At 41.2% G+C, this 13,076-nt stretch overlaps 1 protein-coding gene across 2 annotated transcripts in view; it reads left to right on the forward strand.

The window, feature by feature from the left end:
- The window catches only part of MAD1L1 (mitotic arrest deficient 1 like 1), a 339,536-nt gene that overhangs the window by 177,522 nt on the left and 148,938 nt on the right, over positions 1-13,076 (forward strand). For both annotated transcript variants that reach the window (XM_030459652.1, XM_030459653.1), the window contains one exon: positions 5,255-5,343. In XM_030459652.1, coding sequence (XP_030315512.1) covers positions 5,255-5,343 — 89 coding nt within the window. The remainder of the gene's footprint in view (positions 1-5,254; positions 5,344-13,076) is intronic.

The raw sequence follows: 13,076 nt of genomic DNA on the forward strand, positions 1-13,076 counted from the left end.
TGAATATCTGATTTTCCTTGGCTTTATTGTTTTTGTTTCACAGTAGCATCAGTGATTAATTTTCCCAAGAAAATGTACCAGCTATTCCTGAGCTGCTTAGCCTTTTTCTAAATGGCAAGTAATATTTTCTTTTTCAAGTAGTGTCCTGTTTCTTTGAAGAAGTGTGAAGTTCACTAAGAAATCTGATAAGAATTTTTTTCTCTCCATGTGTGCTTCTGTGGACATGTTTTAGAGAGTAACCCTTCAGAATGTCAGTAGGTTGGGAGCATGGAAGAGGTGATACTGCTCTTGCTGAGCAGAATGATCCCTGGAATGCTCAGCACGGTATCTTAATACCCTGTGGTATGACCAGATTAAGCTCACTGGTGGTCACATATGTTGAATTTCTGTCCTGATGCCAGATTTACAAGCTTGTTGAGAACAGGAGGTCACAAAACTTGCCATGCTGCTCTGTGGGAAGAGAGGTAAATAAGATCCTTAGTCACAGCTACATCCTTTGGAGAGAAGCACAAATAATTGGCATTTCAAGCTTCTGGGGAACAGTAGTTTGCCTGTTTTCAAACCTCAGTGTTTGGGTCATACTCAGAGTCTCATTCCTCTGCTCTTGTCTATTTTAGTGTGCACTCTTCCAAGTCTGATTGGTTTTCATACATTTGAATATTTATGTATTTAAATAGCTTGGAGCTGAAACTTTTAGGCAAACACAACCTCTCAATTTACCTTTCCATGCTGGCACCGTGCAATTCAGTTCCTGTTTATTTCTGCCTTTTAAAAATCAGCTCTTTTGCTGAGGAAGGCCTTTCAAAGGATGTTGCATCAGCCCATTGTTAAATAAACCTTTAGATATTTATAATAGAGTCAGCATTTCCTGCTTTCTATAGTTCCAAGAATGCTGAATGACGTGCAGACACACTTCATCAGGATAAGATTGCTGTATCAGCCCCTCACTAAAATGCACTCATTATTCAAATAATAACTGTATGTCTCCAGCATGTGTTCTGTGAAATATGTGTACATGATGTGGGCGAATAAACCAGCCCCTTTTTTTCAACATGCAAATCCTAACTTTAGCAGTGAATTGAAATGCTTTATATTTTGAGTCCTTTAGGACCCAAAATATGAGGCACCTGAACAGGAAATTGGTCATTATGTTAAGCAATGTGTTAATGTGTTAACATTTTCAGTATTTCGTAAATGCAGTTTTCAAGGGTGACTGATTTGTTTTAGAAGTTTAAGTCCCATGGTGGGTCTTATTGTGAAGATGAGGTGTGGACAGTAGGTCAGTAGGATGCTTTGGAAGGGTTTGTCTTCATGAGCACTGAAGCCCTCTGGAGTCAAGTAGGAGAAACATCTGGTCCATGGCATTGTGGAGGCTCAGAGGACTTGTTGTAGAGGGGAAGAATACAGGTCAGAAATGACAAATGCCAGAAATAAACAAAGGTCAGGTCTCTGAAGTAAAGTTTTGTTTCCTCTAGCAGTGAGGAGATGAATTTATAGTCTTACGTTTTTCCTGCCATCTCATGTATCCTTAAATAATTCCTAGAGAAAACAGAGATAGCAAGGAACACATTTCTTACACTGCTGTGGGTGTTCTTTATGTCATTAACACTTGGAGGAAAACCACCATCCTGAGGTCCTGTCCAGGCAGGTTTAGGAGGGAGGCTGAAAGAAGAATGGTATTTCATTTAATTAAACCCTAGACACAAATCCACCCATGTTCTTCCTTCCTCTCTTCCTTGGTTTATAAACAATGATGACAATATCTTGTTTGGGAAAGTGTGGGTTTTCATCTTTTGAATCTTTGCCTAGTTGTGGAAGTGGCATTCTAACATTTTTCTGTATGCTGGAGTTGTCCTGATCACTCACTATTGAGAGTGATAAAGCTGGACAGAAATTCCTAAGTCAGACAGAAAAGAGAATAGAAAAGGTTTGGAATAAACGGGATCATGTTAAGTTGAGAGCAAGAGGCTCCAGTGTATTCTGGGAACATCACACAGTAAAAATATTAAGTACCTGTTTATGTGCATTATTCACAAGTTATGAGCTCTGACATTACTTGTTATTCTGCCATTTTTAGTGTCATAAAAACCTTGGATGACTTTAAAAGCAGCTAAAATAACAGCTTGGTGGTTTTTCAAGTTGTTAATACATTCTGTATGGTGGGGGTATTACTGAGGGTCTGATCCTTAGTGATATTAACACTGAAGCTTCTGCAGAAGCTTTAGGTCCTGGGTCCCTCTTGTGCAGTTTTCAGGACAAAAGATGCAATGCTGTATTTTGGGACAATGTTTCCTCTCTGCTCTCAATGCTAGTTAAAAGAGCCAGACCAACATAAAAGAGATCCAAAGGATCTAAGCCTGACCTAGGTCATTATTACTGAATGGGGGAATACAGCAATGAGCTGTCATTTCAGCAGCCCTTTTCCCCTCTCTGCTAGGTAATGGCTTCTACCAGTGTACTGCATTTAAAGTAATAAAAGTTTAACTCAGAGCAGAGTTGAATCCCTACAATAAGCCACTCCATTTTAGCTCAACTAACTTCCTTTTTACCCAGAAAAAGATGTAGATAACATTTTTAGTATCTTCTGTGAGACTGGCAAGCCAGGGATGTTTTCCTTACTGAAACTCTAAATATGAAAGGAATCAAGCAGCATATTTTGAGTAAAATATTTAATAATATAACACTTTTAATTTAGGTGTGAGGTTTTTTTGTTTGTTTGGGTTTTTTTTTTTTTTTTTGTTTGGGTTTGGTTTGGGGTTTTTTGGGTTGTTTGGTTTGGTTTTTTGTTGTGGTTTTTTTTGTCCTTAAAGTGGTGTTTTAATGACAATAACTTTCTGTGGCACAAAACTCTGTTTTGGCCTGGACTTGCAACCCTCCAGCAGTTCTATTCCGAGTTCAGGGAAGTGGGTCTGCATCAACATTTAACTGCTCAAGCCAGTTTCACCTCTAAAGATACTTTTGTGCCCTCCTCTCCCTTCCCACCTCAGGCACATCAGATTTTCAGTCCAGGTAATTTTGGCTTTTGAAAATTGGGAGAACACAGACATGACATAAAATGCCCTGAAAGTCTCTGTGCCCTTCCCTTCTGATTCTCCTTCAACAGCTTATTCTTAGAAACCCAAACAGAATCTCAACACATCGTGGCTGAGCATCCCAGGCACTAATTTGTCATTGCTCTGTTCCAGGTGAGATCTGTGCTGATGCTTTTCATGGCAGCATTCACTTGTGTGTGTGTGTGTGTGTTCACTCTCCTGTCTCCTTTTCCCATTACACACTCTGTTTTTTTTTTTTTCCTCTCCCTGCAGCCAACACAAGGGACCCCAGATCACAACAATAGATTACTCACCCACCCACCCCATCCTCCCTTCTCCCCTGGGAAGGTGGCTGTGATTTATCTGCTCGTGTCAGTGAGCAGGTGGCAGTTTGGACTCAAGGCTGAGCCTGCTTAACCTGTGATAAATAATATATTTACCAGCCCTTCCATCTTCAAATGCTGTCCACATGCACTCCAGAAAGCAGCACAAAACAAATAGCAAATGGGGTTCAGCAGATGTGGGAAAACAGGAGATCTAATGAGTGTTTTCCTGCCTGGAATTGAAGCCTGCTCTTCATCCCAATACCTTTTATTCACACTCCTGGAATTATCTGGTGTGCTTGCTTTATCCCCAGCCATCTGTGATGGGCTGAGCTGGGAAAGATAAGCTCAGTAATCAGAAAATTGAGGGAAGCATTTCTGGCTCTGATAATCTTATCAGGCAGCTAATATACATTAACATTTTTACAGCCTTATGGTTCAGGTGGGCCTTTGCTTATTTTTATTCCCTGGATGCCTTTTGACAGGCAGGGGGAGAATGTGTGGCTTTGAGGTGACAGGGGGAAATTTGGCTAAAACCACTTTTCTACCCTCTTTCTTCTGCTCCTTCCCTGTGTATCAGAAAGGGGAGGGAGAATAATTCAACCATCCTTTTTCTGCCCTTTCCTACCAGCAGTGCTGACGTGCTCTGTCTGTCTTTTATTGTAAGCCTGGAAGGGCAGTGGCAATATGTCAAAATTTCAGTTCTGGCTGAGCAGTGTGACTGCACATGTCAGTGTGCTCCTTTTCCTTGTAAAATCAGGGAGTTGCAGGGAGCTTGCTGTCTTTGCAGCAACTTTACTGTTGCAATGGGATTTTGCTCTACAAGTCTGATCAGTGCTGTTGAAGGGAATGGTGTTGAAGGGAAGGTTAATGAATTGTTTCCCTGATGCTGAGTACAGAGCTCTCTGTAGTTGTAAGTTTTGCATGTATAATTAGATTGCATGTTGTTTTCCTTCTGAGTGAAAAATACATTTTTTGTCAATAGATTTATTAGGGCAATTAGTTGCCAGGTGCTAAAAGACAGATGACAAAAAAATTATCCAAAATCTGAAGGATGAGTGTGAAGGAGGACTGAGATGGGAGATGGTATTGGAACAGAAGTTTGAGAATCCTCTAGGTAGTTTGTCTCTGTTATGCTTCATAATAAATCATTTTCTGAGGGGTTTAAAAACAAGTAACATATGTGGTTTATCAATTTGTGGATTGTCTTGATAGAATTAGGGATATAAATTCCCATACATGAGGGAGCCTGGGAAGGTAGAGTCAGAGTAAGAAGTTTTCATGTTTATAGTTTTGAGGTACTTCTTGTGAGTTTCTTCCCAAGTAAAGCCAGAAGCAGAAAGTATTCTCAAGGCCAGAAGCAAAAAGTATTCCTAATTGTTCCACTAGAACTACCTGAGCAGCTTGAGCTAGAAGTGTATATTGTAAGGTGCTGGAAATGTTCCCCAGTCAGGGATTCAAGGTATGTGTCTCAGAGTTGTCTTGGACAAGACAACATAATCCAGTGGTTTGTTTCTTCTGCTGAGAAATTAAAGCTAAAAGAGCTTTTACTGTCAATACTGGATCTTGGGTACCAGCAAGGTCCGAATACCACACAGACAATTCTCTGCATCCCATTATTTGGAGGGATGGGTTGTGGAACTATCTGGAAGAGAAGCAGATTTGTTGCAATCCTATTGTTGTAGGAAATATTGGGTAAAACAAAAGGGATTGCAAAAGGAAGCAAGGTAACTGAGGTTTTGACATCCAACACATGAAGAGCTGTGTTTTGTGTTCCTATCTTGGTATTCTGCACACATCAGACCTTTCTCATGACTCCTGCCTCCTGCTCCCTTGGCTGTTTGTGTGCTCCCCTTGTTAGCACTGATGGAACTAATGCCTTTTCTTTCTCCTCTGCAGCTGGAGGTGGAGATGAAGGTCCTAAAGTCTCAAGAGTGCACAGCTGAGCAAAGTACCCTCATCACCAAGGAGGAGGTTGACACGCTCAGGTAGGCAAAAAAAGGGGAAAGCTGAGAAGCTTCTCCTGATTTTAGTGGAACTAATGAGAAGGGGAAAGCCCGAGGTAGTTTCACTGCCTGTTCTGGTTCTTGCCATCTCATGGTAGAGCATCATTTACAGGATCTCATCATACTATAGTGCATGGAAAAGTGTCTGTGTAGAGACTGCCTGTATCTACAGGCTGCCTGCTATTCAGGGAACAGCATGGTAGCATTGATCAGAACATGTTTCCTTTGTGAAGTAGGATGTTTGTTTCCCAAGCATGCTTTTTACTTTCCCAACAGCTTTTATGGATGTGAGAAATCCATGAAGCATTAACTGAAAGCCTCAGCCACGATCTTGCCTGTATTACAGTACCTTATAAGCTTTTCTATCTTTTGAGAGGCTGCAGGCTCTTTTCTTTTTAGTGTTTGGTGGTCCCTTGCTCTCAGTTAATTCATAGGACTGGATCTTGTGTCACTATTCCCCTGTTGACTTTCTTTCCTGTGGAAACAGCATTGCTGTTTGTTTCTTATTTTGACCAAATCTCAACTGTAAATACAGGATCTGTTGGCATGTGTGTGAAGAGGTTTAGAATCCAGCTTTTGTAATACTGATGTGCATGTAGCACTGGAGATAAAAGAGGGATGTTTCCCCTCGTGCATTGCTGCAGATGGCAGAGAGGTACCTGTTGTGATTCAGTGAAAGAGAAGTTACAAAACACCATTTCAGCAGAGAATACATGAGCATTTACAAAAGCTACAATGAAACTAGACAACCTTTCCATGTATTTATTAAAGTATTTACAGTTTCCATTCCAAAGCAGATGACAGGCTAAATTCCAAGCACAGAAAAGTTGATCTGTTTCTGAATGTTTAGTAAAGTTCTTCTTTTTAAAATCTGAGCAAATCATATCTTGGCAGGCTTATTTTTTTATTCTCAGCTGATGTAAGACTTTGGATGGTGTTTCATTTCTTAATTCTCTTATATTTTCAGCTCCATCACTATAAAGTGTTAGTGCCTCTTAGGACTGAAAGCAAGATTTTGAAGCAAGCAGAATCTTGCAGAAAGCAGAAATTACTGTCCTGCACATTATGACTTTGCTTCTGTGCTTTGCCTCTGGAGCTTGTTTTATGGTTTTGAAAGCTCAGTTCCATAGCAGGGGCAGGGGGTTGTTTGAAAATAACACATGTTCAGCTCAGCTATTCCAATACATGTTAGGGCTGTACACCTAATCTTAACACTCCTATAGTTCCTTCAAGGTGGCTCAATATTTTCTAAGACCCAAGGCATACATCTCCCTTTTTTATTCCATCATGTGTTTGATTTATGGTAGAGAGGACATTATGCTATGTCTTCCCTTTTTCAGGGGGATAAACCTGTCTCTATCTGCTTTTGTGTATCGTGGATATTTGTTTGAACTGAGCTTAATCAGGTGTTCCCTTTGCTAAGGCACACCAGACCCTCTGAAACCTCATGTTTATACAGCTGCAGAAGTATTCAGCACCTTCTAAGCAACATTAAACCCATCACTCCTGATTAATAATACACCTCTCTATCAGGAAAACCAGCATCCTGCTGTCTTCTGGGAGCTGAAGGTTTTCAGAGTATTTTGACAGTACCTCCTTGGTCTGCCCCTCCCTGCCTTGTCCTGGGCACCCTTTCATGTAGGAGATGTTCAGTCTCTTTATTTTCACCTCCAAGACTAATTATTTGGTGTTTATCTCCACTGAGCAGCATTTACCAGCAATTAACTGAGCAGCTTCAGGACCAGCATGTGTAGGGGGAAACAGCCGGATTGCCACATGGTCCAAGACCACTTCATATTCCAGAAGGCTCTTGGCAGTGGGGATGGAGATGTCTGGCTTTGCCCTGAATTCAAGTCTGTTTCCTAGGCAGGGACAAGTGGAGCTCACAAGTACCTGCCACCACAGGATTGTGCTGTCAGGTTCTGCTCAAAGATAGCCCTAAACCCCTCTAGATAATGTTTTTTCCCCTCTCTCTTTGTTTTTAAAGAATTTTTTTCACTACTTAATCTCATCTCTCATCTTTTCATGAAGTTGTGTCAAAGTCTCAACACAAACTATGACAGAAACACAGGACTGCTCCCAGTAAAGCCACTGATGGTGTGGAGCTGTGATGAGACACACACTGAGAGCTTTGTCAGGAAAGGGGTTAAGCTTCTGCAGTTGTTTCATGGTGATAACTTTTCCCATTTTGGCACCACATGCTGCTGAGGCCATGGATGCACAGAGGCCATAGACTCAGGATCTAATTCCAGACTGCTTTTTACTGAAACACTTTTGTTGTTATGGCTGATTTAAATACTTTTTCCAGACCCTGATGCTAGTCGTTTAGCTACAAAGCTGTTCCAAAACCCATGGATTTGTTTGGTTTTAATCACTCTTTTCACTGCTCTGATCCTACAGTAAATTGCTTTGTGCAAAGTGTTCCATTTCTGCTAGAGGTCTCTTTGTTGCAGAGCTACTAAGCCAGTCCCTGCTCCTTTTACTGATGGTTACTACTGCTGCTTCAGATTTCTTCTCAGACTCTCAAGCACTTCATTCACCAGTGCAGAATTGTCTCCATGAAGATTTTTTTTTTTAATGCCTCTCAAATTAAACAGTCCAGGTATATAGTTAGACCTTATTTTTTGTTTTCTGACATTTTCTGTGCATTGGATAAGAAAGTGGGCCAAGTTCTTTCTTCAAAGAAGAGGTTCCTTCTCAAAGGAGTGCAGGGTAAATCACTATCTTCCCCCAGGCTTTTGGGGTTTAGGAATTGTGCACTGTCATCCATGCCAGAACAATCCTTCAGGCTCAGCTGGATGTGACCTCCCTGTGCAGACCTGGCAGACTGGGGAGCTGTGACTAAAGAGCAAAAGGGAGGAGAACAGAGATTAGTGTATGGGAAAGGATTAGATTTGCTGTGTCCCTGTGGGTCTCAGCAGGACTGGTTTAGTCAATTTTATGTAGCTGGTAAGGAGGGAGCAACACAAGCTCTACTGCTACTCCTTCATTCTACTGACTAGAGACAGAAATGAATTCATGCTGAAAAGTGGGAGAAGAATTCAAACTTTCAAATTGGAAGGTGGAGAAAGAAAAGCCACAGCATATGAAAGGCATATGAGGGATGTTTCCATTTCTATAGTTTATTGTGGTCTTTGAAATGCCATTTACCCCACAGCACAATGTCTGTTTTTCTGGACTGAGCCCTGCCTTTCCAGTTAGCTGCTGTCATGAAGGTGTGTGAAACATAGAGGAAAGCCAGCAGAAGGCAGTGAGGGGAGTCTGCAGAGCAGGAGCAGGCTGCAAGCCTCCAGGCATTTCCATATACACCCTGTAGTTAGAAGCTAACTTCTGAAAACAGAAGCAGGAGAGACATGAAGGAGAGAAAAAAATCCGTATTAATCCTTTGAATCTGTATTCACCTCCTATGAGTGAATGAGAGCTTTTAAAAATATATCCTTTGTCTCATTTTTCTTTAGTATAGAAAGTAAATTTTCAGTGAGAACTTGAAAGACTTTATCATTTTTCCCCCTTCTCTTGAGAACAAAGTGCTCTTTTGTCAGAGCTTTTATAACTTTAAATGTGAAACTCTCTCCCAGCATCATCGTTTCTGAAGAGACAATAAAAGCCACTGCTAATGCTGTCATTTCTCACACTTCTTGCTGTTCCCTCTGAAATCATATTTGTTTATATTCTGCAGAGATAAAGTGGCCAAACTGTTGAGTTCATGCACTGTGGGGTGTAGCAAAGCAGAGAGCATTAGGCATTAGCACCTTTTAGAAGGAAGGTGATAACTGTGCAGAAACCAGTATTTCAGAACCAGTAAGTGAACATAATACATTTAAAAAGAACTTCACTAAAGACTTAAGTGGCAAGAGCTGAAGGACTTTTTCATCTGGAACAAATCTGAACTTTTTCTTTCTGCTGTCAAACTACAACCCCAGTAAGTCCTAGATGTTTTCTGTGGATTTAGTGACTGGGTAGAGTTACAGTAATTCAAAAGAAATCCATGTCCTTGCCAATGCCTATTAGTCACACTTGCTGGAATTCTGTCTGCTCTGCTCCTAACACCATCTCAATGCCATCTGGATCCCTTAATAGCATCTTCCCAACACATACATTTTCTGCTCCATTCAATAGTTTCCTGCTCAGCAATAGCTTTTCCACATGGCCATGTCCTCTTCACAGATGGGGCCTCTGTGAGACATGTCCTCACTGGTGATCTCCATGCTGCTCTGCAGGCAATCACATATTACATCCGAGAACATAAAAAACTAATAAAAGAACAATAAAGAAGTGATGGTGAGGATTTCTTTCTGGCTAACTCCACTGAAATGCTCTGGACTGAGAGAGACTTTTGGAAGTGCCTCGATGCTATTTAATAATAAATGAATTTCCCCCTTCTTTCTTTCTAAAATGGGAGCAGCTTGGCCTTTTTCTAGCAACCACTGCTTACCATCTAAGCACTTTTTAGATAGGTGTTATGATGTCTCCTGATTCTCACCAGTGTCATTTCAGGAGGCCTGAGGCTGCAGATTTAGGGTTTTTTTCTTCTTGTTCCCTCTTCTAATTTGGGACAGTGAAAGATATAGTGAAGGCTATAAAAGGCTCAGTTTTTAAAAGGGGGACAATCTACAAGACTGACAAAATGCCAATGAATCTTTATTCTTGCTTTAAATTTGATCTTGTGAAAGGCTGAAAACATGGCTTGAATACCTTATGCCTCTGACTCTGCATTGTGTTATTTGTATGTGATGCAGGAAAAGTCTTCCAGATGTGAAGACATCTTTGCCAGAGTTTAAATATTTGCCTGTTTTCAAAACCCTGTATGGAGAAGTTGGTAAATTTTCCAGAAATTAATCTGAATTATTTTTCTCTCTATCATGAAACTTGAAAATGATGTCAGTATTTCAGAAAGAAACTGACATTTCTTCCTTTCTCATGCTGCAAGGCTGCTTTTAAATGGGCACTGGCATTGGCATTCATACTGGGCCAAACATTAACCTGATAGCTGGTTTGCTGTACCCAGATGTTTCTCTACTCTGCTTTTGTGATTCTCATGTGTTTTTACATTGGATTGTTCTCCCTACCTGAGAGAAACTCCCAGATGTAACAAGTTGAGGTATGCAAATTGATGATAAAATAGCATCACATATCTTGTGCAGATGTCCCTGGACAAAGTGCATGCAGGCTTAGGCTGCCTTTGTGGATGCTGGTGCCTCCAGAAGCAGCACACAGTTGGCACTGTACCTAAATTTACAGAAATGAAAAAATTCAAGTGCCAAGCAAGTAAATATTTTTCAATATTTGACTACTGTATCTTTACTGCCAGCTGCAAATGCTTTGCTGTGTTTATATATAGAGAGGATTTCCCTTGCTTCTCCATCTTTGCCATTGGGAAGAGTTCCCCAGGGTTGGAAAAGCAAAGCTAAAACAGCACAAACTGTTTGCTAATGGTTCTTAATGCTTTCCCACTGGAGATTCAGGACACTTAACAGTGTTAAAAATAGGTTAGAAGAGGGATAAGCAGTGAAGGCACTGCCAGTCCTAAAAACCTGCCTGGTGCAAAGAGGTCACAGCAATGTTCCTGCTCCTCAGCATGGAGGGAGCAGCAAGTTGTGTCTGAGGAGGGGAGGGTCCTGCCCCATGGTGAGTGTCACAGTTTAACACTGGCCTGGCAATTAAACCAAATGATAGATACTCTATTAATCCCCCTCCCCTCCCTGATTAAAAAAAAAGGAGAGAGAATAAGGGAGTGAGACTATGGGTTGGAAACTAAACTGCACAGCTACACAGTTTCCTAAACTAAACTACTGCCTTAATGAAATCAGTGATAAAAAGGAAAAAAAAAAGACTAAATATATACAAATCTACAGGAAAATTGGAACCATGTTCCTCCCCTTTTTCCCCAATAACTCTCACATCACCACAGAGGCTGCAGGGCAGCCCTGGGAAAGTCCAGGCTGGAATCCTGGGGTCAGCAGCAGTCAGGAGCTGGAGGCAGGAGCACACAGACTCAGGATGGTTGGGATCAGGACCACAGAGAAACAAATGGACAGAATCCTTCCAGGATGCTGAAGCAAACAGGGACAGGTGAAGAAGGGAAAGCAGGAAGGGTTTGACCCTCATGATCCCTCAAATTTATACTGAGTACAACGTGTATGGGATGGAATACTCTGTTTGGTCAATTTTGGTAATTTCTCTTGTCCCCTTCTCCCTAGAGGAGGGATTGCAGGAGTGACCTCTTTACTCCTTTTCTCCTTTTGGAGGGCAAAATGTTCCTTGGAACCAAGCAGTGGCCTTGGTTCTGCTCACCAGTCTCCAGCAGTCACTACAAGCATCCAGCATTTTCAGTCCCAGAAGCAGACACTGCCTGAGAAACTTGCTGTTAATTTCAGCGAGTGCAGCTGCTTACAAGAGACTGAGCTGAAAGCAAAGTTACAAGACAGAAAATCACCTTTATCCTGGCCCAAGTCAGGACAGTGGGGTCTGGAAAGGAGGTGACCCCAGTGATACCCCCACATCTGGGGTGTGCTTTGGGGAACGTCTGCTGCCTGCCAGCACCCCGGGCCTTGGCTCACTGCTTTTTCCTCACATGAGACATGAAGGGCAATGAACAGATTATTAAATCTTAAAGTTGCAGGTGAAATAGTAAAAAAAAAAAAAAAAAAAAAAAAAAAAAAAAAAAAAAAAAAAGCAACTCGGATCTACCCTTTTTTGACAGTTTGCTTTGTCTCTGGTCTCTGTGAAGCTTTTTCTGATGGTTGCTCTGAATGATTCCTTGAGGACATCTGAGGGGGCTGAGCTGGGCCTGCAGCCTCCATACAGGGAGAGGCTCTGCAGGCAGAAAACAGCAACATCACAGCTTGATGGGGAGGCTGGATTTGTTCTAAATTAAAATTCAGCATGGCACCTTTGGAGAAGATACTGATGAGAGTTCTGGCTCTGACCTTTCAGTAGCCGCTGTGCTGTTGTTCCTTGGAGAAAAACGCTCTCTGTGTGGCCTATTCCGCAGTCCCTTTAGAAAAATGCCATTAAAAGCATTAATTCCATTTTCCATTTCCCTTTTTTTCCCGACCTTTTCAGTCTCCTGCATCTTCAGCATCCTCCATCCCCACTACCTTTGTGTCTCTTCTGAAAATTATTGATGGTATTTTTAATGGCCTAAGCAATCCCGAAAGCTGCTCCTCGGCGGTTTAGAGGCTTCCAAGAGCGAAAAAAAAAATAAAAATGATGCTTTATAATATCTGAAAATTACCAGCAGGGGTCGGGCTTACAAATAATTTAAGCAATTCAAACTGCATATTTATAAAGGAGACATTTCTGTGCTGAACATGTTTGTAGATCAACTGGCTTGTATGAAAAAGTTTGTAACTTTTGCCTAATGAGTTGGAGAAACAACATCAGAGTTGTACCTGAAGTTTCTCTTGCATAATTTTGGGATACTGGCAGATGGGTGTGTTGTTTATTGTCACGGTGCAAGGATTTTCAGCGTTTTTACAGATCATGTAAAAGTGACTATTATCAAGCAAGTTAATTAATTTTATTTAAAAACATCCTGGAAAAGGATCCTGAGAAAACTGAATGCAAAGATCAGTGTTAATATGCATTAGTTGTAGAGTTAATCCCAGGAAGTTAACATGCGAAGGTGATGTTCCTGAAGCAGCATTAAGTTTTTTGTACTGCAAATGCAAACAGAAATATTATATCAGACATTTTATAATAATAACACTGCC

This window comes from Calypte anna, chromosome 14 (assembly GCF_003957555.1).
Source record: "Calypte anna isolate BGI_N300 chromosome 14, bCalAnn1_v1.p, whole genome shotgun sequence".
Classification (NCBI taxonomy): Eukaryota; Metazoa; Chordata; class Aves; order Apodiformes; family Trochilidae; genus Calypte; species Calypte anna.